Source organism: Nycticebus coucang, chromosome 13 (assembly GCF_027406575.1).
Source record: "Nycticebus coucang isolate mNycCou1 chromosome 13, mNycCou1.pri, whole genome shotgun sequence".
Taxonomy (NCBI): Eukaryota; Metazoa; Chordata; class Mammalia; order Primates; family Lorisidae; genus Nycticebus; species Nycticebus coucang.
The window spans coordinates 99,253,595-99,275,612 of NC_069792.1; the positions used below are offsets into that span (position 1 = coordinate 99,253,595).

Sequence of the window (22,018 nt, forward strand, 5' to 3'; positions counted from 1 at the left end):
CACCGTACCCTACACAAAGTGCAGCTGTGTCTGACAGGTACAGCAAGCTACCTACTAGCACATGTCTTCCTTTCTTCCATCAACCCTTAATTTCCACACGTCCTTAATGCCTAGCAGGATACCTGGTACACAGTGGGTGCTTAATGAGCATGTGGATCAAGATCAAAGTCTGATGAGAGAAAATTTTAGACATGCAGACTCAAGTACACAGGAATAAAATGGTGTGATTTCAGGGATTTGCTATAAACTATTTCAACAAATAATGAATAAAAGAAAAACAAACGTAAAAATTAAGTATGCCAGTACGGGTAATTATTTAATTTAGGTGATGGATTTATTGTTCTATACTTTCTCATTTTTATGCAATTGAAATATTTCATAATAATTTTTAATTGAAATCCTTGGAGCTAACCAAACACCCCCACATGCTGCCACCACCATCGCCACCACCACTACTTTATATCCTAGTACTTTATCTTCCAGAAATATTTTGAAATATAAAATGGCAGCACTTCTCCCATAACTATAGGAAAGGAAAGAAAGATAAGTCCCTGCAATATTCTACACTGTCATAAGAGGCTAAGACCAAATGCCTATAGGTTTAAAAAGCCAAAATCAAAGCCATGACTAACCTAGCCATGAATTCAAAAAGACCCAATTTAACTTATCTCAAGAAGGTTATTCCACATAAGAATTGGACAAATATCCCTTTGCTAACTTTTTTAAGAGACAGATAATGATCCAGCTCCTGTCAGAGAGAGGAGGCAAAGCAAGACGGGCAAACAGAAACCTCCAGCAAGCATCTGTCTGCGCAGATGCCAAGCCCAACTATCCACACAACCAAACACCTTCAGGAAAACCAAGAATCAAAGAAAGACATCAGCTCCTATGACAGGCAGTGATGAGTGATACAGAGAATAAACATTCTTATAACAGTAAGCGTGTACAGGTCATAATATCTACATGATTCAAAGTGCTTCCCCTATAAATATGAATTCTTTTTTTCAAAAGACAGATTTGTGATAAAATTTTCAACACGCTTATAATTGAAAAGTTCGCCAATTTGGCGATCCGTTACATATGTTGACTATTGTCTTTAGCAATGTCATTTGCCTTACCAGTCTCTTTCATAAGAATTCCTAGGGAAAATATAATTCTTGTTTAGGAAAAGGACTGAATAAAAGGCATGATCAAAAATTTCATATGTAGCAACATAGCTAAGTTTTTTTGTTTTTTTTTTCTTTGAGACAGAGCCTCAAGCTGTCACCCTGGTTAGAGTACTGTGGCATCACAGCTCACAGCAACCTTCAGCTCCTGGACTTAAAGAATTCTCTTGCCTCAGCCTCCCAAGTAGCTGAGACTACAGATGCCTGCTACAATGCCTGGCTATTTTTTAGTTGCACCCGTCATTGTTGTTTGGTGGGCCCGGGCTGGATTCGAACCTGCCAGCTCAGGTGTATGTGGCCAGCGCCTTAGCTGCTTGAGCCACAAGCGCCAAGCCAACATAGCTAAGATTAAAATGATAATAAGCAGCCTTGTAAACCAGCAAATATACACAGTACACATCTATACTCCTACCTAATGCTGTGTAAGCAGCTAGTGAGAATAATGTCCATCTCAAAAAAGAGAGGGAAACATTCCAGATAACTTACCTTTTATTCACAGGTACAAGGCTTATAGCAGGTTCCCATTTAAGTCTCTGAGAAATGTTTAAAGTGGTCCAAAGCAATATTAGAAATGAGATTTAAAGAGATTTTTATTTTTCATTAAAAATATAACCAGCAAAAAAAAAAATATATATATATATAACCAGCTGAAATTTATGATTTTTACATGATTTGATCCCAGTCCTTTTTTTATTATTATTATTAAATCATAGCTGTGTACATTAATGCGATCATGGGGCACCATACACTGGTTTTACAGACCATTTGACACATTCTCATCACACTGGTTAACATAGCCTTCCTGGCATTTTCTTAGTTATTGTGTTAAGACATTTATATTCTACATTTACTAAGTTTCACATGTACCCTTGTAAGATGCACCGTAGGTGTAATCCCACCAATCACCCTCCCTCCACCCATCCTCCCCACTCTCTCCCCCTCTTCCCATATTCTTAGGTTGTAACTGGGTTATAGCTTTCATGTGAAAGCCATAATTAGTTTCATAGCAGGGCTGAGCACATTGGATACTTTTTCTTCCATTCTTGAGATACTTTACTAAGAAGAATATGTTCCAGCTCCATCCGTGTAAACATGAAAGAGGTAAAGTCTCCATCTTTCTTTAAGGCTGCATAATGTTCCATGGTGTACATATACCACAATTTATTAATCCATTTGTGGATCGATGGGCACTTGGGCTTTTTCCATGACATAGCAATTATGAATTGGGCTGATAAACATTCTGGTACAAATATCTTTGTTATAATGTGATTTTTGGTCTTCTGGGTATATACCTAGTAGAGGAATTATAGGATCGAATGGCAGATCTATTTTTAGATCTCTAAGTGTTCTCCAAACATCTTTCCAAAAGGAATGTATTAATTTGCATTCCCACCAGCAGTGTAGAAGTGTTCCCTTTTCTCCACATCCACACCAACATCTCTGGTCTTGGGACTTTGTGATTTGGGCTAATCTTACTGGAGTTAGATGGTATCTCAAGGTAGTTTTGATTTGCATTTCTCTGATGATTAAGGATGATGAGCATTTTTTCATGTGAATGTAGGCTGTGCACCTATCTTCTTCAGAGAAGTTTCTCTTCAAGTCCCTTGCCCAGCCTGCGATGGGATCACTTGTTCTTTTCTTGCTTATACGTTTGAGTTCTCTGTGGATTCTGGTTATTAAACCTTTGTCAGAGACATAACCTACAAATATCTTCTCCCATTCTGAAGGCTGTCTGCTTGCTTTATTTACTGTGTTCTTGGCTGCGCAGAAGCTTTTTAGTTTGATCAGGTCCCAGTAGTGTATTTTTGAAGCTGCTTCAATTGCCCTGGAGTCCTCCTCATAAAATACTCACCCAAGAACACTTCAGGATAAAACCAAGCCTCCTGGGGTTTATGCAAGTTACACTAGGAGTTGTCTTATTTTTTCTTTTTATACCAGGGCCAATTATCCATACCTAAGAACATACAAGTCTGAGGTCTTCAGATAGCTCTTCCTTCCTCTAGGAATGCTCTTCTGCTGTTCTTCCTGCCTAATTCCCAGCTACCCTCCGATCACAGATGAATGCTGTTTCTTCATCTTCAGTGAAGTCCCCTATGGACTAAGCCTTCAGCCTAAGTGGAATCCTTTTATTTTTCTCTTTCATGGAATCCTGTTGTTCTCACAGCACTTCTCCTAACTTATAAGTATGTTAAAAACAGTTAGGGGTAGTTATTTAAATGTCTGCTTTCCCTCCTAGACTGTAGGTACTGCAAGATCAGAGGCCCCTGTGTCTTACCCTGAACTGGGCCATGTGGGAGGCCTGCTCTTCTCTTCCGCCAGTAACTCTTCACCTTTTAAATGTAAATCCTATCATTTTCTGAGGCTTGTCCAGTTGTTTTTGCCCTTAATTCCAACCAACACAACCAAAGGGCTAGGGTAAGGAGCAGCGACCCCATAGCGCACTTCTTGGGCACAGGCCTTATGAGCCCCACACTTGATGCTGCTCTTCTCAGCCCGTTCACTCTGGGCACAGAGAGCTACAGAAAGAGCCCTAGTCCCAGTCAGAGGATCTCACTTGCCAGAAAATACACAAACGGGTGCTAAGCACTGTCCTGGGCACACAGGGACTGACCATTCAATCCTCACAACCTCCCACTGGATAAACTAGTACCCCACTTACAGATGAGGAACAAAGACGCGAAACATTAGGTGCCTTGGCCAAGGTCAACAGCAGTATGACCTTGGACTGGTCACCTCGCCAAGCTGCTGTTTCCTCCAGGGCTCGTGTTGCTCAGGGTCCCTGGCGGCCAAGCAGTGAGAAGCAATGAGGCCATAGCTAGCCTGTGTGGAGGGAGAGAGATAACTCTCTGGGCAAATGCAGCTGCAGGCCAAGGCTTAGCAAAGAAAGTCCCCGTGTGGGAAACAGACAAAGCCACTCCTTTGCAGCCTGGCACACAGCTGGACATGTGCAGCCAGCACCCCTGTGCAGGTTACAACTGCAGGCAGTGACCCTGCCCAGTACAGCAGGTGCTCAAGATAGGCCACTTAAAATACCAGGAAATAGTGAAGAAAATGTGAACAATCACCTTTTGTGAATAATTAATTTTTGTGTAACATCTAATAAGGACAGTTTTTTAATAAATTAAAAATATCCCCAACTTCAAGATTTACTATAAAGCTACAATGCTCAAGACAGTGTGGTACTAGTAAAGGATTAGACTAATAGATCAGTGGAACATAATAGACAGCCCCAAAATAGACCTAAGTAAGTACAGTCAACTGATCCTTGGCAAAGCAGTGATGGCAATCAATGGAACGAAGATAGTCTTTCCAACAAACGGTGCTGGAACAACTGAACATCCACAAGGAAAAAAACAATAGTAGTCTAGACACAGACCTTACACATTCATCACAAATGAACTCAAAATGAATCATGGACCAAAATGTAAAATGCAAAACTATACGACTCCCGGAGGGTTGGAGGTCACAGTGTGTGGCACACCTCTTGGGGGTGGGACACAATTATAAGAGGGACTTTACCTAACAAATGCAATCAGTGTAACCTGGCTCTTTGTACCTTCAATGAATCCCCAACAATTAAAAAAAAAATGGATGTACAACTTCTAGAAGTTAACATAGAAGAAAATAAGGACAACCTGAGGGATAGTAATTTTTTAGATACATCACCAAGGATACAATCCGTAAAAGAAAGAATTGTTGAATGCTAGTGAGGAAGGAGTATATAGTAAAGTTTAAAGTGCTTTATTTAGGATATGGACTAATAAATTTTTCTCAATTAATAAAACTAAGTGGTTTTAATGTTTTGTTTTGTTTTGCTTTTGCGGTTTTTGACCAGGGCTGGGTTTGAACCCGCCACCTCCAGCATATGAGGCCGGTGCCCTACCCCTTTGAGCCACAGGTGCCACCCAAAATGGTTTTAATGTTTTAACACTGATGTGCAATGCATGAAATGGGACTCTGCCACCTATGCTAACCTTTATTTTGTCCAAGACTGTGGCTAACAGGAGAAAATAATGTACCATTTGGATAATAAAGTGGAATAAACTTCTTTAGAAGTATCTTTCTCCTACATTTTTGATAATTTGGAGAATATTATTCTCAAAGTTACTATCAGTGTTCTTTTCTAATTTTTGTAACTATGGGGATATTGATATAGTTATAATAAAGATTACATGAAAGTAAAAAAAGAATTGATAAGCTAGACTTTATTAACATTTAAAATGTCTGCTCTATAAAAGACATACCAAGAAAATGAGAATATAAAAGACAGACTGAGAGAAAATATTTGCAAAATATGTATCTGATAAAGGACTATTATCCAAACTTAAAAATGTAAACACAGACCTCACCAAAGAAGAAATAGGGATGGCAAAAAAGAATATGAAAAGGGGCATAATATCACATGTCATCGGGGAACTGCAAGTTAAAACACTGAGATGTCACTGCACAGCTACAAGGACGGCCAAAACACGGACACCACCAAATGCTGGCAAGGATGTGGAGCATCAGGAACTCTCCCTTACTGCTGATAGGACGCAGAATGGAGGAGAGTGTGGCAGGCCTGCAAAACTAAACCTATTTTTACCATATTATCCATCAGTCATGCTCCTTGATATTTACCCAAATGAGTGGAAAACTTAAGTCCACGCAAAACTTGCACACAAACATTTACAGCTACTTAATTCATAATTGCCAAAACTTGGAAGAACCAAGATTCATCGGGTGAACATATAAACAACTGATATATTCAGAGAGCAGAAGTTATTCAGCATCATAAAGAAATGAGCCACCAGGCCACGAAAAAATGTGAAGAAAACATAAATGCATGTTACCAGATGAAAGAAACCAACCTGAAAAGGCTACCTACTGCGTGATTCCAACTTTAAGACATTCTGGAAAAGACAAAACGATGGATAAAGTAAAAAACGAGGATGAGGTGGTAGAGCACTGAGGACTTTAGGGCAATGACAGGACTCTGTATGACGCTGTGATGGCGGACGGGTGGCAGCGCACATCTGTCAAAACCACAGAATGTACAACACCAAGAGTGAGCCCTCCTGTAAACTGTGGGCTCTGGGCACTGATGTGCCAGCACAGGCTCCTCGACTAACAAACACACCCCTGGCCAGGGGTGAACGGAGGGAGGCTGCATGTGTGCAAGGGCCGTGTGTGTGTGCGTGTGTGTGTGTGTGATTCCCCATACTTCACACCCACTTCTGCTAGGAGCTGAAAACAGCTCTAAAAAATAAAGTCTATTTTTTTTTTTTTTTTGTAAATAAAGTAAAATCACACAGGGGAAAGTATAGTGATGGGAAGAACATGAAAAAATTAACACTTAAGTGACTTATATTTTTTTAAAAAAGAATAAACACACTTCAAAGCTGCTTGGTAATATGGACATATACATAATATTGCTTCCTATGCTATAGAACTGAACATTGAATGCAAAAGACGCCTTAGATGCTGAGATACCCTCCAGTGCAAACAGCTACTGTTAGTTACAGCAGAATCAGCACTAGCAGACTGCCTGCAGGGTCAGCAGAGCAAGTGAGTGAGGCTAACAAACACCCCTCTGGTCACTGCTCCGCTCATCCTGGAAAGCAAACCATGGTAACGCCAACCCATTATGAGAGCACTATTTGGTTTGCAGGCCTAGTCTCATCTTCACATCTCTGTCTTCAGAAAAGCTGAAAAATGCTTACCACTGGACTGCTGGAGTGCCACAAAAAGGCCAGGAATTGGGAAATGGCCTTGCCCTAGGAGCCAGTCCTGAGAATGCCAGGCACTCAATGGGCAGGAATAAAGTAAACTCTGGCCAGTGAGGATGCAAGAACCCAGCTCTTCTAAGAAAGTTGCCATCTCTTCACAGCCTCCCTGTCTGTAACTTTGGCTCCAGCTGAGCTTCCTGTAAAACACACCAGCCACAAAGGCAACAGCAAATCTTATTTTACCCCAAATCCCTATCCTAGCTCAGTCTGACCTTGGTTCCTGAAATCCAGCAACCTCTTAATCAGTGCTCACACCTTTTCCTAGGCCCTTAGCTGACCTCAGTGCCCTACCTGGTGGTCATCCTAGACCAAGAGCCTTTCTTTCCCCATCACCAATGAGTATTTCCAGCAGAAAGGACACTAAGCAGACGCCAACCCCCATCTATAACAGAGGGTGAACTAGATCAGTCTTCCCAAAACTGTGTGAGAATTTCCCAAACACATATGCCCAGACCTCACTCTACATGTCTCCTACCTACCATGAGGCGCTGTCCTCACTTCTAGAACAAAAATGGAAGCCACAAGAAAAGAATCTTCCTGTCTTTGAAGTGCAGAAAGAGGCAGACCCACACTCAGTGGGGCAGGCAGCTAGCCCCACCACCACACAGCCCAGGGCAGAGACGGCTAATGCACAGGTCCACCAAGGACTCCACCAGCAGCAGTGGGCCTCTTTGAAGGTTTTCATTCAAACTGTGAGTTCCAATTGTCCTCAGGTGCAAAAAGAATGTTCTGTTAAGCACCATGTGATCTTAACAGTGCTCTGGGAAACTAACAGTCCTGTAACCACAGGTGGGACACAGCTGTGACAGTGGAAGCAGCCCTGACAAGGCAGTTAAAGGGGTTTGTTTGCCAGGGGTGTGTCTGTTAGTTGAGGAGCCTGGTCTGGCATATACAAGGCACTGTGCAGAGGCCACCAGTCTCTGGAGAAGCACCTGCCTGCCCTGAGGTTCCTCATATGTAGAAGATAGAGACCAGTATGAAAACCAGAGGTCGTAAGTCTCAATTAATACACACTTAGGTCCAACTGAAGTGCCAGCCATTAAACCCAGGGGCCCTGTAAACCTTAGGTTCCATCCATCTCTTGAGGGAACACAGAGGAAAAAGAAAGCAAGAGCAGGTGACAGGGCAGGTGAAAAAATCCTGTCGTGACATTTGTCTGGGCAAGATGGCAAAAACAGTTGCCAGTGAATGGATGTGGATGTGGCTGAGATCAGGCAGAGAGCCTGGCACATCTGTACGTTCATCCTCAACGCAGGGCACAGTGTCCAGCACAAAGCAAAACCAGGAAATCTCTGGAGCAGTGGTTCTCAACCTTCGTAATGCCGCGAGCCTTTAATACAGTTCCTGTGGGTCGCGGTAGACAACCACAGGTTGACAACTGCTACTGTAGAATAGAAGACTTCTTAGAGAGGGGCCCAAATTATATATATATATATTTTTTTTTAATGGCATTCAGGATGGTTCAATGACTCACTTTATTAACAGTTTTAAAGAGGAAAAAAAGACATATAATGTGGAAAAGGCATTTGAAAAAATAATGGACAACCATTCTTGAAAAGTAATGTTAAAGTTCATTATAAAGTCCAACACAAGAGGATAAAATACCAAGGATCAATGGGGGCAGCACCTGTGGCTCAGTGGATAGGGCGCCAGCCCCATATATCAAGGGTAGCAGGTTCAAATCCGGCCCTGCCCAAACTGCGACAAAAAAAATAGCCGGGCATTGTGGCAGACACCTGTAGTCCCAGCTATACAGGAGGCTGAGGCAAGAGAATCACCTAAGCCCAGGAGTTGGAGCTTACTATAAGCTGTGACACCACAGCACTCTACTGAGGGCAATAAAGTGAGATTCTGTCTCTATTTAAAAAAAAAAAAAAAAAACAAGTATCAACAGTATAGAACAGTATGTTTATATGTAGACCCCTTGTTACTCTTTCTCTACCTCCCAGAATAAACACTCATTAAGTCTCTGCCTCAGGCGGCGCCTGTAGCTCAATGAGTAGGGCACTGGCCCCAAATACCGAGGGTGGCAGGTTCAAACCCACCCCGGCCAAACTGCAACAACAACAAAAAATAGCTGGGTGTTGTGGCAGGCACCTGTAATCCCAGCTACTCGGGAGGCTAAGAGAATCGCCTAAGCCCAAGAGCTGGAGGTTGCTGTGAGCTGTGATGCCATGACACTCTATCGAGGAGACAAAGTGAAACTCTGTCTCAAAAAAAAAAAAAAAAAGTCTCTGCCACCAGGGAGGTTAAATACTCATTAAGTAATGAATAGAATTGGGCTTGTGAGTCTTCCACTACCTCCAAATTCTTGACCTCTTTGCATACAATACCATCAATAACAGCTGAGACAAAAATCAAGGGATAGAATCCAGGTTCCAAATGAACTTGAGGCTCGGTGCCCGCAGCACAGTGGTTAGGGCGCCAGCCACATACACGGAAGGTAGTGGATTCAACCCAGCCCAGGCCAGCTAAACAACTGCAACAAAAAATAGCCAGGTGTTGTGGCAGGGGCCTGTAGTCCCAGCTACTTGGGAGGCCGAGGCAAGAGAATCACTTAAGCCCAAGAGTTTGAGGTTGCTATGAGCTGTGATGTCATAGCATTCTACTGAGGGTGAAACAGTGAGACTCTGTCTCAAAAAAAAAAAAAAATTAACTTGAGCAACAACATATGAGTCACAGTCATTGACAGTATCCCACACAAATATCATGCCCTGTTTTTAACTTTTAAAAAAAGTCCATAGCATGGGTACAGAACAGAGGAGACCTGGCAAGGTCAAGTAAAAGATATGGTGTGCTCTTATAAGGGAATAGCACTCTGCCTGCCTTATATCGTCCAGGGGCTCCAGAAAGGCAGGACATGTTAGGCCCTGAAGATAAAACTCCAGGGCTGCTCCCTTCCTACAGAACCCTCCTGAACACACCTGCTCACACTCAGGGGCTCGGCTCCTCCCAGCACAGCTTCAGGCCAAAACATAGGTGCACTCCCCTGGCTGCACTGGTTTAGGGATCTCCCTGGAGACAGGCAAGGGCCTACAGCACTGCAGGTGCTCCACAGGCTCCATCCCAGCTTCACTCACTCCCCTCACACCCGGCACAAGAAAACCTTCCTTCCGCTACACTACTCACTCAATCCCCCTTTTCTCTCCCAAACCCCAGTGTTCTCCCTCTAAAGGATTTTAGAAAGCATTTTAGAAAAATGTTTTTAAGTAATTTTTAGCAAAAAATTGTTCTCAGTCTGTGGTTGGCAAAGTACATTTGTGCACCAAATCTGGCAACTTTCTATGTTTGTAAATAAAGTTTTATTGGATTTCCAGTTGCCTATGGCTGCTTTCACACGGTAACAGCAGAGTCAAGTAGTTGTGACCATATCAGTGGTAAAGCCTAAAATATTTACTTATCTGGGCCCGTACAGGAAAAGTTTGCTAACCCCTTCTCTAAGCAAGGCAGAATTCACCCTCAGAATCTGATTTAGGAGAGACAGATTCAATCAAATTAAGTGTTGATTTGGGAAGATGGTCAGAATGGCAAGAAGTCTAGACAGTGTCAGCAACTGAAGATGCAGGAATTAGAAAACGGACCTGAAAGCACCTGAGAGCTGTCTGCGAAGAGCAAGAGGGCTGTCATATGTAAGAAACCGCCTGTTTATTTTTACTGTAGAGAGCAGGAATTGTCTTCCTTCTTTTGGAGACAGCGTCTCACTCTGTTACTGGGCTGGAGCGAAGCGGCGCCATCAGAGCTCACCACAACCTTCAACTCCAGGACTCCAGCAACCCTCCTGCCTTGGCCTCCCAAAGTGCTAACAGTACAGGCATGAGCCACTGAACCCGGCCAGAGCGTCTTCCTTGCCACTGCCTCACCCACATGACACACCCCACGGTACAGGGCAATAGCACAACACTTTATCTGTTGAAGTCATTGGAAAAAGGTAAGTAGAAATGTCTTTAGGTATTCAGATAGGGGAAAGTAAAGAGAAACACGGTTTTTCATCCAATCAGAATTATCCAAAGTAGAACTGCATTCATCATTAAACCATTATCTGGGCAGCACCTGTAGCTCAGTGGTTATGGCACCAGCCACATACACCAAGGCTGGGGGGTTCAAACCCTGGCCAGGGCCAGCTAAAACAACAATGACAACTACAACAACAACAACAAAAAATAGTCGGTCGTTGTGGCAGGCGCCTGTAGTCCCAGCTACTTGGGAGGCTGAGGCAAGAGAATCACCTAAGCCCAAGAGGTGGAGGTTGCTGTGAGTTGTGACGCCACGGCACTCTACCAAGGGCAACAGCTTGAGACTCTGTCTCAAAAAAAAAAAAAAAAAAACCATGAGCTGCTCCAGTCTGCAGAGGTCTTTGAGAGATGTGACCATGTAAAAATGATTCTGGAAGATCCATCTTTGCACTGCTGGGACAACCTACATAACTGCCTGCACAGCCTCTTTCCTACCAAGACGCCTTCACTAACTCTAGGTGTGAGTTGGAGAAAGATGTTACGTGTTCCCTATCTAGAACAGTAACTCAAAAAAATTTTTTTCACCTATTAAGACTTTGTCTGATATTGGACATTATAATCATGTATACTTATTATCAGATTTATAGTTTCATTTTTACTATGTATTACCTTGCATTAACATTGCAAGAATAAGAATTTATTACCAAATGTACAGATACATGTATATACATACACCCAGGTATATTTCTTCCCAATTCATTGGTTTTGCAAACTTAACTAAATTTCGTAAGGTAAGTAAAGTTCTTAGCGTTTTATTGATATAGCATGCCCATGAACCCAAGGCAACTTCTGACTACCACATATAAAGACTTACAAACGCAAACCCCAGAGTACCTCAGGGTTTTAGTCACCTTTGCACTGCCAGCCCCAATCACAATGTCTGTCATATGCCACAGGTGCTCAAACAGTGCCTGATTAATTGAATTAAAACATCATTTTAGTTCCAGAAGCAGGACTTCAGTACCTCTGTTGAAGTCTTTTGGATCCAGAGACAGACTGTAGCCAGGAAGTGTCTCCAGGAGGAGTTTGTAGCAGGCCCTCCACCCGGGCTCCGGGATGCTTGGGGCCACGCACTGCATGGCAGCCACGCGCTTGAAGAATGCTGACTTGCGATGAAAGCCGATCAGCTCGTAGAGCTCAGAGAGGATGCTGTATCGCTGGATTTTTTCTTCCTCAGAAAGCTGAAGCACGGAAACAAAGTAAAGAGCTTTTGAAAGAAATTTCTAAGTGAAACAAGAGACACACACACAAAAAAAGTTTTTTTTGTTAAACAAAGACCTGATGAAACATGAAGGAGAGGGAGAGGGAGAGGGAGAGCCTCATTACCGGCAGCACGACACACACCACCAAGAAAGCAGCAAGCGGCTTCCGTGGACACTCCAAACCTTTAACAAGCCCATCGCTTCAAGTGCAGCCTGTCATTCTGCTAATAAGGCTCAGATTCTCTGGAACAAAGGTATTTGCTACACATCACATAAGACATCTACTTTAAGTTCCTTTATAAAAGAAAAGAAAAGGAACAAGAGTTCATCTAGACAAGTGGATTTTAGCAGGGACTTTTATCAAATACAGAAATTCTTAAAACCCCAGAATACATAAATCCATGTAACTAGATAATGAATTCTTAATAATAACGCCACCTATCTTAGACATAAGACTTTACACCTTACAAAAAGTTTTCTTTCATCCAAGATTTAAGTCCTCCCAACAACCCTGTGATGCAGGAATAACAACTTCTGTTTCTTAAGCACCTACTACTATATGCCAGCAAACTTAATGTACCTCATTTAATCAAAACAACAATCCTATGAGCTTACAGATAACAAGATTTGAGCTCAGGGAGACATTAATAACCTGCATAAAATCACACAGCCAGAACCTTCAGAGACAAGACCCGACTCTGGGCCCAGGCTCTGCTCACTGCCTGGCGTCTACCTCATTGCATTGCAGGCACCTTCAGAGAGGAGGGAAGGCAGGGCCCACACTGTGCTCAAGCCATGCTAAAGAAGTGGTTCTCTGACACCCCTCCCCTGGGCAATAAACACGTTTCCCAGATATATCTGTGAGCTCCAAATTTAGTTCAAACTAAATTTGAACACTCTTTCAACCAATGCCCTTTAATCCCTCCATCCATTCCCCACTCTTAACCCCCACAGTCACAGCCCTCTAGATTTGAATCATCTTCCTACCACCTTTTCCGCCTTCCTAACTCACCCACATACCCCAGCCAGAATAACACTCCTGAAGCAGGGCTCAGAACCCATCAGATGTGCTATGGTCTGAATGTTTGTATCTCCTCCCCAAATTCACATGTTGAAACCTGCCCCCAAGGTGATGGACTTAGGATCTGAGGCCTCTGGGAGATGATGATCATGGGGGTGGGACATGAATGGGATCTGTGCCCTTATAAAAGAGACCCCAGAGAGACTTCCCTCACCCCTTCCGCCAGGTGAGGACACAGTGAAAAGACATCTATGAACCAGGAAGTGAGCCCACATGAGACACCAAATCTGCCAGCACCTTAAACTTGGACTTCCCAGACTTCAGAACTGTGAGGAATAAATTTCTGTTGTTTATAAACTACCCAGTCTTATGATTTTTTTTTTTACAGCAGCCCAAACAAACAAAGACAGCCCCCACCTCAAAACCACTGAGGAACCCTTCATCACTATCAAATGAAGCCCAAATGCCCTCATGGGCCTTGAGTTAGTTAGCAGCAACCTGTCCTTATAACTCCATGTCCCACTGCCTACCTACCGTCTAGCCCGACTGAGCAAAGTTAATTCATTTGTTCTCTCATTCTGGCAACACATTTACTGAATGCCCACTTTGTACCAGCCACTGTTATTATGGGAGATAGGGCAGTGAAGGAAACAGATTGAGAGCTCCACTCAGGGCCCTCCATGCCAGGACAGGCAAGTCCTCCTGGCTTAGAATCAGCACAGGCAAGACAGCAATCGGCCAGCACAGTGCCAGAGTAGCTGCTCCAGGGGCACTCACACACTCTTGACACTGAAGAAGGGTGGAGAGGGGATGGCAGGGCTGGACCAGGTGAAGGGCACACAGGCTCCCCAACACCCCCGCCATGGCTCTCTGCTCCTGGCTCCCTCTGCCTGAAGGGCCCTTCCCCACAACCGCCTTCAAAGAGCCCATTCCAATGCTGCCCTGTCCCTGAAGCCTATGGTCCTGCCCTTCAGCTATGATTGGCCACTTCTTTCATTAATTCTCAAAACCATTCTGGACTGTTGTTTCTCTCTCCATGTCTCAAATTACTCAAGTGCGTGTCACCATGCCCCCCACCCCATCATTTCAGGCTCATGCCAGTGACAGGTGCTGATCGCTGCTGCTCCACAGGCTCGATAGTGTCGTCTGTTGAACTTCAGCCACTCTGGTGGCTTTAATTTGCATTTCCCTGATAACTAATGATGCTGAACACTTTTTATATGATTGCTAGCTGCTTGTGTATCTTCCTTTATGAAGTGTTTATTCAAATCTTATGACAGCTTTTAAAATTAGACCATTTGTTTATTATTGAGTGGTAGGAGTTCTTTTTATATCCTGAATTTAAGTCCTTAGTCATATACGTTTTGCAAATATTTTCTCCCAGTCTGTTGACAATTTATTTTCCTAAGGGAGTTTTGATAAGCAGAAACATTACATTGTGATACAGCTTGATTTACCGGTTTTGTCTTTTACTATTAGTGCTTCTTGGGTCCTTATCTAAGACATTTGCCCAAAGTCACAAAGATATTCTCCTGTTTTCTTCTAGAAGCTTCTTGTCTAAGTCTATGATTCGTGGATATTCAAATTTGAATAGGACAGTGCCTCTGTTTCCCAGGAGTGTGCAGTACAGCTGCAGAGAGAGATCCCTGGGCTGTAGGATAGTCACCACTGGCAGAGGAATGAGGAGATACCTAAAGAAAGGGCACTAGGGCATAATGCCTTCCTCACAAACCTGGAAGTCCTGGACATTCAGCTGCAGTACTGTGTGCCAAGCATGAGAAAAGATGCTAGGGATGATGAAATAGTGATCTTACCCAGTGCCCTTAAAGAGACCACCATCTAAAATAAAAGTGACAGCTAGGGAAGCTCACAAGCCTTCAGCTCCAATCCATCAGAATTTCCATTGATTCTTTCATAGAACCTATCTAAGATGAAAGGTTGTAATACTCTGAACAATAATATATTATTTCAATCTTCTTGTTATCATTTGAATGTAATAAGAAAGCAAATAAGAAACACTATGTTACAGATGGAATGAAATTCCTTCAAGCCCTAAAAAAGATCCTTGATTAGAAAAACTTGCACAACTCCATCTGAACACTAGATAAATACTTAACTAAACAGCTTCTTATTAGTGTCAAACCCTGGGAGCCTTGAGACAAAGTCATGTCAGGTCAACACAGGTACCTATAGCACAAGGACCTGGGGAACACGGAATGGCCCTGGGCAAGATGCTAGGCCAAGATCCTCTTGAAATCTTGAAATAAAATCAAATTCCCAAACTCATTTCTGACATGCTACTCTTTTAGGGAACATTAATCAGCACATTCTGTGTTCTAATTTTTCAATAGGCTACACGGTCACAAAGTCTGAGTTCAGGGCCCAGATGTTTCTAAGAGGGTCCAACAGAAGTGGCTCAAAGATCACTCAAGCCAAGTACCTTTATTCATAAGACACACTCTGGAGAATTCAAATATTAATTCACTTTTCCATTTCCAACTTGAAAGTAGTTTAGATCTGGGCGGCACCTGTGGCTCAGTCAGCAAGGCGCCGGCCCCATATACCAAGGGTGGCGGGTTCAAGCCCAGCCCCGGCCGAACGGCAACCAAAAAATAGCCAGGCGTTGTGGCAGGCGCCTGTAGTCCCAGCTACTCGGGAGGCTGAGGCAAGAGAATCGCTTAAGCCCAGGAGTTGGAGGTTGCTGTGAGCTGTGTGAGGCCACGGCACTCTACCAAGGGCCATAAAGTGAGACTCTGTCTCTACCAAAAAAAAAGAAAGTAGTTTAGATCTGTTTTATTCCACTAATGAGAAAGAAAGTGGTAATATTAGTGGGAAACTCGACATCCAGGACTAGTCTCTGGCAAGAAGATTTAGGGAAGAATAGACTAGAAAGTACCACGTTCCAGGCCAAAGCTGCACATCACTGGCTCTGCCACTTTCCTTATCTACAAAATGGGGACAATCAAACCTAACTGTGATTGTTGGAAAGACAAAATGAAATAATGGGAACCTTAGCATCAGCCTAAAATTCTAAGTGTTCCAGGAAGAGGAAATATTATTGTTAGTTAATGCCTTTGAAATCACAGGTCCTAACCCCAAATTAGCCAGCCAAAGATGATCTAGAAAATGCCTCAACCTCTGTCAGCCTTCTCAAACACGGGAACGTGTGGTGACCTAAAGAACCAGGCAGTGGAGATGGTTGGGACCGCCTGGTGAGAGCGCTCCAGTGATGACCACAGAAGGATATAGGATGGACAACGCAGAGACTACGTATTCCCAGGTATGAGAAACACACTATGTTTTTCTCCACAGTTATTTCTAACCATAAGGATATGGAGATAAAATTTATATTCAAAATTATACAAAATTTCTATGTATCTTTCCAAAAAGTGTGGGGAAAAAAATGTAACTTTCTTCCCTACATACCAGAGCAGGGGTAATAAGGCATACGCCCAAAACTTTTCTTTAAAAAGCATAGAGGAGGGGGAGACAAGATGGCGGACTGAAGCCAGCTTTCAACAAAGGCTCCCGTCCAGAAGGAGAGTTAAGGGACAGGAATTTAGTAAGTATCCTGGTGGACTTGAGCCTCACCAAGAGAGAAGGCTGAAGAACGCACATCAACACCGCTGAGGCAAGTTGTGATCACAAGGACGCAAATAAAAGGTACAAAATCCACCACCAAGCGGACGGGAGTCCCCCTCCCCCATGAGACTGGCTCAAGAGCCCCACAATTGAAAAAGCGGGCAGAAATTAAAGGCCCTCCCACTACACTCCATGGGAGAGACCTTCTAAAAACTGGACCTACCTCCCCTACTGGGGTGCCGTGGCGTTCTCCTGCCGGACATAGGGCTGAATAAAACTTTGGGAATCCTTTGCCGGCAACCCTGAATCCCCAGCGCTCCCCTCCCGCCCACTGAGGTCTGGAGGCCTGTCCCCCAGGACTTCGGATCCTGGGGTGATTTCTCAAGGGGAGTGGACAGTCCCCGAGTTGCGACTGGTCAGCATTGACTCTGAGGCGCGCGAGTGAGGAGAGGGCACCGGGCTGAGGGGGAGTCACGCCTCGCGGCACTTCCCTGCGGTGCAGTGCACCAACCCTCCCCGGGCATAGGGGGCCCAAGACTGAATCAGACTCTGGCCTCCCCGCTGAGAGCTGAGAACCCCTACTCTCACTCGGGGTCTGAGGGCCTATCCCCCCGGAGTTTGGATCCTTGGGTGATTTCTCAAGGGGAGTGCACAGTGCCTGAGCTGCGTCAGCGCTGACTGTGAGACACGTGAGCGAGGAGAGGGCACTCTGCTGAGGGGAAATCAAGCCTTGGCGGCACTTCCCTGCGGTGCAGTGCAGGAGCCCTCCCCGGACCGTAGTATTGCGTAAAACTGAATGAAACTCTAGCTTCCCCCCCCCACTCCCAATCGGGGTCTGGGGGCCCATCCCCCAAGAGTTCTGATTCTTGGGGGATCTCTTAAGGGGTGTGGACCCAGCACAAACTGCGGCCGCTCAGTGCTGACTCTGGGGCGCGGGACAGAGGAGAAAAGGGTCGCCTGAGTGCCCACACCAGAGCAGCAGTTCCCTGGAGGTAGATCAACAGCCGTTTTTTCTTTAACGGCAGAACGCTCACTTCTGGATATTCTGAGGCCACACCCCCTGTCTCCCTGGGCAACCAGAGGAGGCCACCGGGGACAGGGCTCACAAACCCGGGAAGCTTCCAGGGCGGGGCCGACCCAGAGAGGTGTTCAGACGCAATTCTCCAGCAGCAAAGATGTTTGAACTCAAAACAGCCCGTCTTCTGTAGGTGACGACAGGAACAGAGACAGAACCTCACAAAGTTGTCTGTTCTGTTCTGTTCTGTTAGCAGCATCCATCAGGGACGGGGCTAAGCCTGAGTGAACACCTCCTTCCCATCACCTGCATCAAACACTCAAAGATGTCAGGCCCCATCTCCTCCTGCTAGATAGCGGCAGTCTGCGGGGGCCTGGCAGACTTCCTTGCGATTCAGGCAGGTGCAAACCCCTGGAGTGTATGTTCACTGCAGGCAACTGGGTTAGCCATCTGCAGAGATACCAGTGACTGGGTCCGACGGAGGGGCAAAGTGGGGAAGGAGACGTCAACCTTCCCAGACTGCTCTGTTTGCTGGGTGGCTCCTCCTGACTCCACGCTGCACTGGGGTGAGCTGTGTCAGAGAAGTCACCAGGCCCCTGTGATCCAGTTCCCAGAGACCTCTTGAACCATTCCACCCAAGACAAGTGCCGATTGAGACAGTTGATTCGGACCTTTTGAACTGGGCTAATAGACTGAGGACTTTTCAGGTGGTGCCCTGGGTGTGCGATTGTAGGAAGGTTTGATTCTCCTTTTCCAACTGGGGCCAGAGGTGGGCAGGCGGGGTGACTTAATTGCTGATTTTTCCACACAGCTGAGACTTCAAGCCAGAGTAGAAGTTGCAATAGGATCGAACAGAAACCAGCTGAAAATAAGACAGAACCACTTTGCTCCACCACACCAGATAGGGCCCCAGTTTCTCAGGCCACAACACTGTACGAGCCCTCGATAAAACCCCAGGGGAAAAACCAAAGGGAGTAAACCATGGGGCGGAATCAGCGGAAAAACTCTGGTAACATGAATAACCAGAATAGATCAACCCCCCCAAGAAAAGATACGGCAGATGTGATTGAAGATCCCATTCATAAACAACTGGCTGAGATGTCAGAAGTCGAATTCAGAATTTGGTTTGCAGACAAGATTAATAAAATGGAATTAGGAATTCGAGGAGGAATTCAAAAATTGTCTCAAGAATTTAACGAATTTAAAGACAAAACCACCAAAGACTTAGACACACTGAAACAAGAACTTACAGCCCTCAAGGATATGAAAAATACAGTAGAATCCCTCAGTAACAGAATGGAGCAAGCAGAAGAAAGGATTTCTGACATTGAAGATAAAGTCTTCGAACGCTCCCAATCTCTCAAAGAGGAAGAGAAATGGAGAGCAAAAACGGATCACTCACTCAGAGAACTCTCAGATAATTCGAAAAAAAAACAACATAAGGGTTATAGGAATTTCGGAGAACGATGAAGTGGCTGCCAAGGGCACAGAGGCCCTTCTACATGAAATTATGAAAGAAAATTTTCCAGACATGCCTAGAGAATCTGAAATTCAGATAGCAGACAGCTTCAGAACCCCAGCACGATTCAACCCCAATAAGCCATCTCCCAGACATATCATAATTAGTTTCACTAAAGTTAACATGAAAGAGAAGATTCTCAAAGCAGCCCGGCGAAAGAAAACTATAACGTACAAAGGTAAGAATATTAGAATAACTGCAGATCTCTCTGCTGAAACTTTTCAAGCCAGAAGAGGCTGGTCATCAACTTTTAATCTCCTAAAGCAAAAAAACTTTCAACCCAGGATCTTGTATCCAGCTAAACTGAGTTTCATCTATGATGGAGAAATTAAATACTTCAATGACATTCATATGTTGAAAAAATTTGCCATAAGTAAACCAGCTCTTCAGGATGTTCTCAGACCTATCCTCCACAATGACCAACCCAATCCTATATCACAAAAGTAAACTCACTCAGAAACTTCGGATCAAACTCCAACTTCCACACTGGCGAAAGGATTAAAAATGTCCACTGGACCTTTGAAAAACTCGATACCCAAAATTCCACCAGACTTATCAATACTCTCCATCAATGTGAATGGCTTAAACTGTCCTCTAAAGAGGCATAGGTTAGCTGACTGGATACAAAAACTCAAGCCAGATATTTGTTGCATACAAGAGTCACATCTCAACTTAAAAGACAAATACAGACTCAGGGTGAAAGGATGGTCATCCATATTTCAGGCAAATGGTAATCAGAAAAAAGCAGGTGTTGCAATTTTATTTGCAGATACAGTAGGCTTTAAACCATCAAAAGTAAGGAAGGACAAGAATGGTCACTTCATATTTGTTAAGGGTAATACTCAATATGACGAGATCTCAATTATTAATATCTATGCACCCAACCAGAATGCACCTCAATTTATATGAGAAACTCTAACAGACATGAGTAACTTGATTTCCTCCAGCTCCATAATCGTTGGAGATTTCAACACTCCCTTGGCAGTGTTGGATCGATCCTCCAGAAAGAAGCTGAGCAAAGAAATCTTAGATTTAAACCTAACCATCCAATATTTAGATTTAGCAGACATCTACAGAACATTTCATCCCAACAAAACTGAATACACATACTTCTCATCAGCCCACGGAACTTACTCCAAAATTGATCACATTTTAGGTCACAAGTCTAACCTCAGTAAATTTAAAGGAATAGAAATTATTCCATGCATCTTCTCGGACCATCATGGAATAAAACTTGAATTCAGTAACAACAGGAATCTGCATACCCATACAAAAACATGGAAGTTAAATAACCTTATGCTGAATGATAGCTGGGTCAGAGATGAGATTAAGAAAGAAATCACCAATTTTTTGGAACAAAACGACAATGAACACACAAACTATCAGAACCTCTGGGACACTGCAAAGGCAGTTCTAAGAGGGAAATTTATAGCACTGCAAGCCTTCCTCAAGAGAACGGAAAGAGAGGAAGTTAACAACTTAATGGGACATCTCAAGCAACTGGAAAAGGAAGAACATTCCAACCCCAAACCCAGTAGAAGAAAAGAAATAACCAAAATTAGAGCAGAATTAAATGAAATTGAAAACAAAAGAATAATATAACAGATCAATAAATCAAAAAGCTGGTTTTTTGAAAAGGTCAATAAAATAGATAAACCTCTGGCCAACCTAATCAGGAAAAAAAGAGTAAAATCTCTAATATCATCAATCAGAAACAACAAAGACGAAATAACCACAGACTCATCAGAAATCCAAAAAATCCTTAATGAATATTACAAGAAACTTTATTCTCAGAAATATGAAAATCTGAAGGAAATAGACCGATACTTGGAAGCACGCCACCTTCCAAGACTTAACCAGAATCAAGTGGAAATGTTGAACAGACCCATATCAAGTTCAGAAATAGCATCAACTATACAAAACCTCCCTAAAAAGAAAAGCCCGGGACCAGATGGTTTCACATCAGAATTCTACCAAACCTTTAAAGAGGAATTAGTACCTATATTACTCAACCTGTTCCAAAATGTAGAAAAAGAAGGAAGACTACCCAACACGTTCTAGGAAGCAAACATCACCCTGATCCCCAAACCAGGAAAAGACCCAACAAGAAAAGAAAATTATAGACCAATATCACTAATGAATATAGACGCAAAAATATTCAACAAGATCCTAACAAACAGAATCCAGCAACACATCAAACAAATTATACATCATGACCAAGTTGGTTTTATCCCAGGGTCTCAAGGCTGGTTCAATATACGTGAATCTATAAATGTAATTCAGCACATAAACAAATTAAAAAACAAAGACCATATGATTCTCTCAATTGATGCAGAAAAAGCTTTTGATAATATCCAGCACCACTTCATGATCAGAACACTCAAGAAAATTGGTCTAGAAGGGACTTTTCTTAAACTGATAGAGGCTATCTACAGCAAACCCACAGCCAATATCATATTGAATGGAGTTAAATTGGAATCCTTTCCACTCAGATCAGGAACCAGACAAGGCTGCCCATTGGCTCCATTGCTTTTCAACATTGTAATGGAAGTTTTAGCCACCACAATTAGGGAAGAAAAGGCGATCAAGGGTATCCATATAGGGTCAGAAGAGATCAAACTCTCGCTCCTCGCAGATGATATGATTGTGTATCTGGAAAACACTAGGGACTCTACTACAAAACTCCTAGAAGTGATCAAGGAATACAGCAACGTCTCAGGTTACAAAATCAA

The 22,018-nt window shown here is 43.5% G+C and overlaps 1 protein-coding gene across 7 annotated transcripts in view; it reads right to left on the reverse strand.

Moving 5' to 3' along the window:
- The window catches only part of TRAPPC9 (trafficking protein particle complex subunit 9), a 701,153-nt gene that overhangs the window by 594,512 nt on the left and 84,623 nt on the right, over nt 1-22,018 (reverse strand). For all 7 annotated transcript variants that reach the window (XM_053558761.1, XM_053558762.1, XM_053558766.1 and 4 more), the window contains one exon: nt 11,912-12,128. In XM_053558761.1, the coding sequence (XP_053414736.1) occupies nt 11,912-12,128 (217 nt within the window). The remainder of the gene's footprint in view (nt 1-11,911; nt 12,129-22,018) is intronic.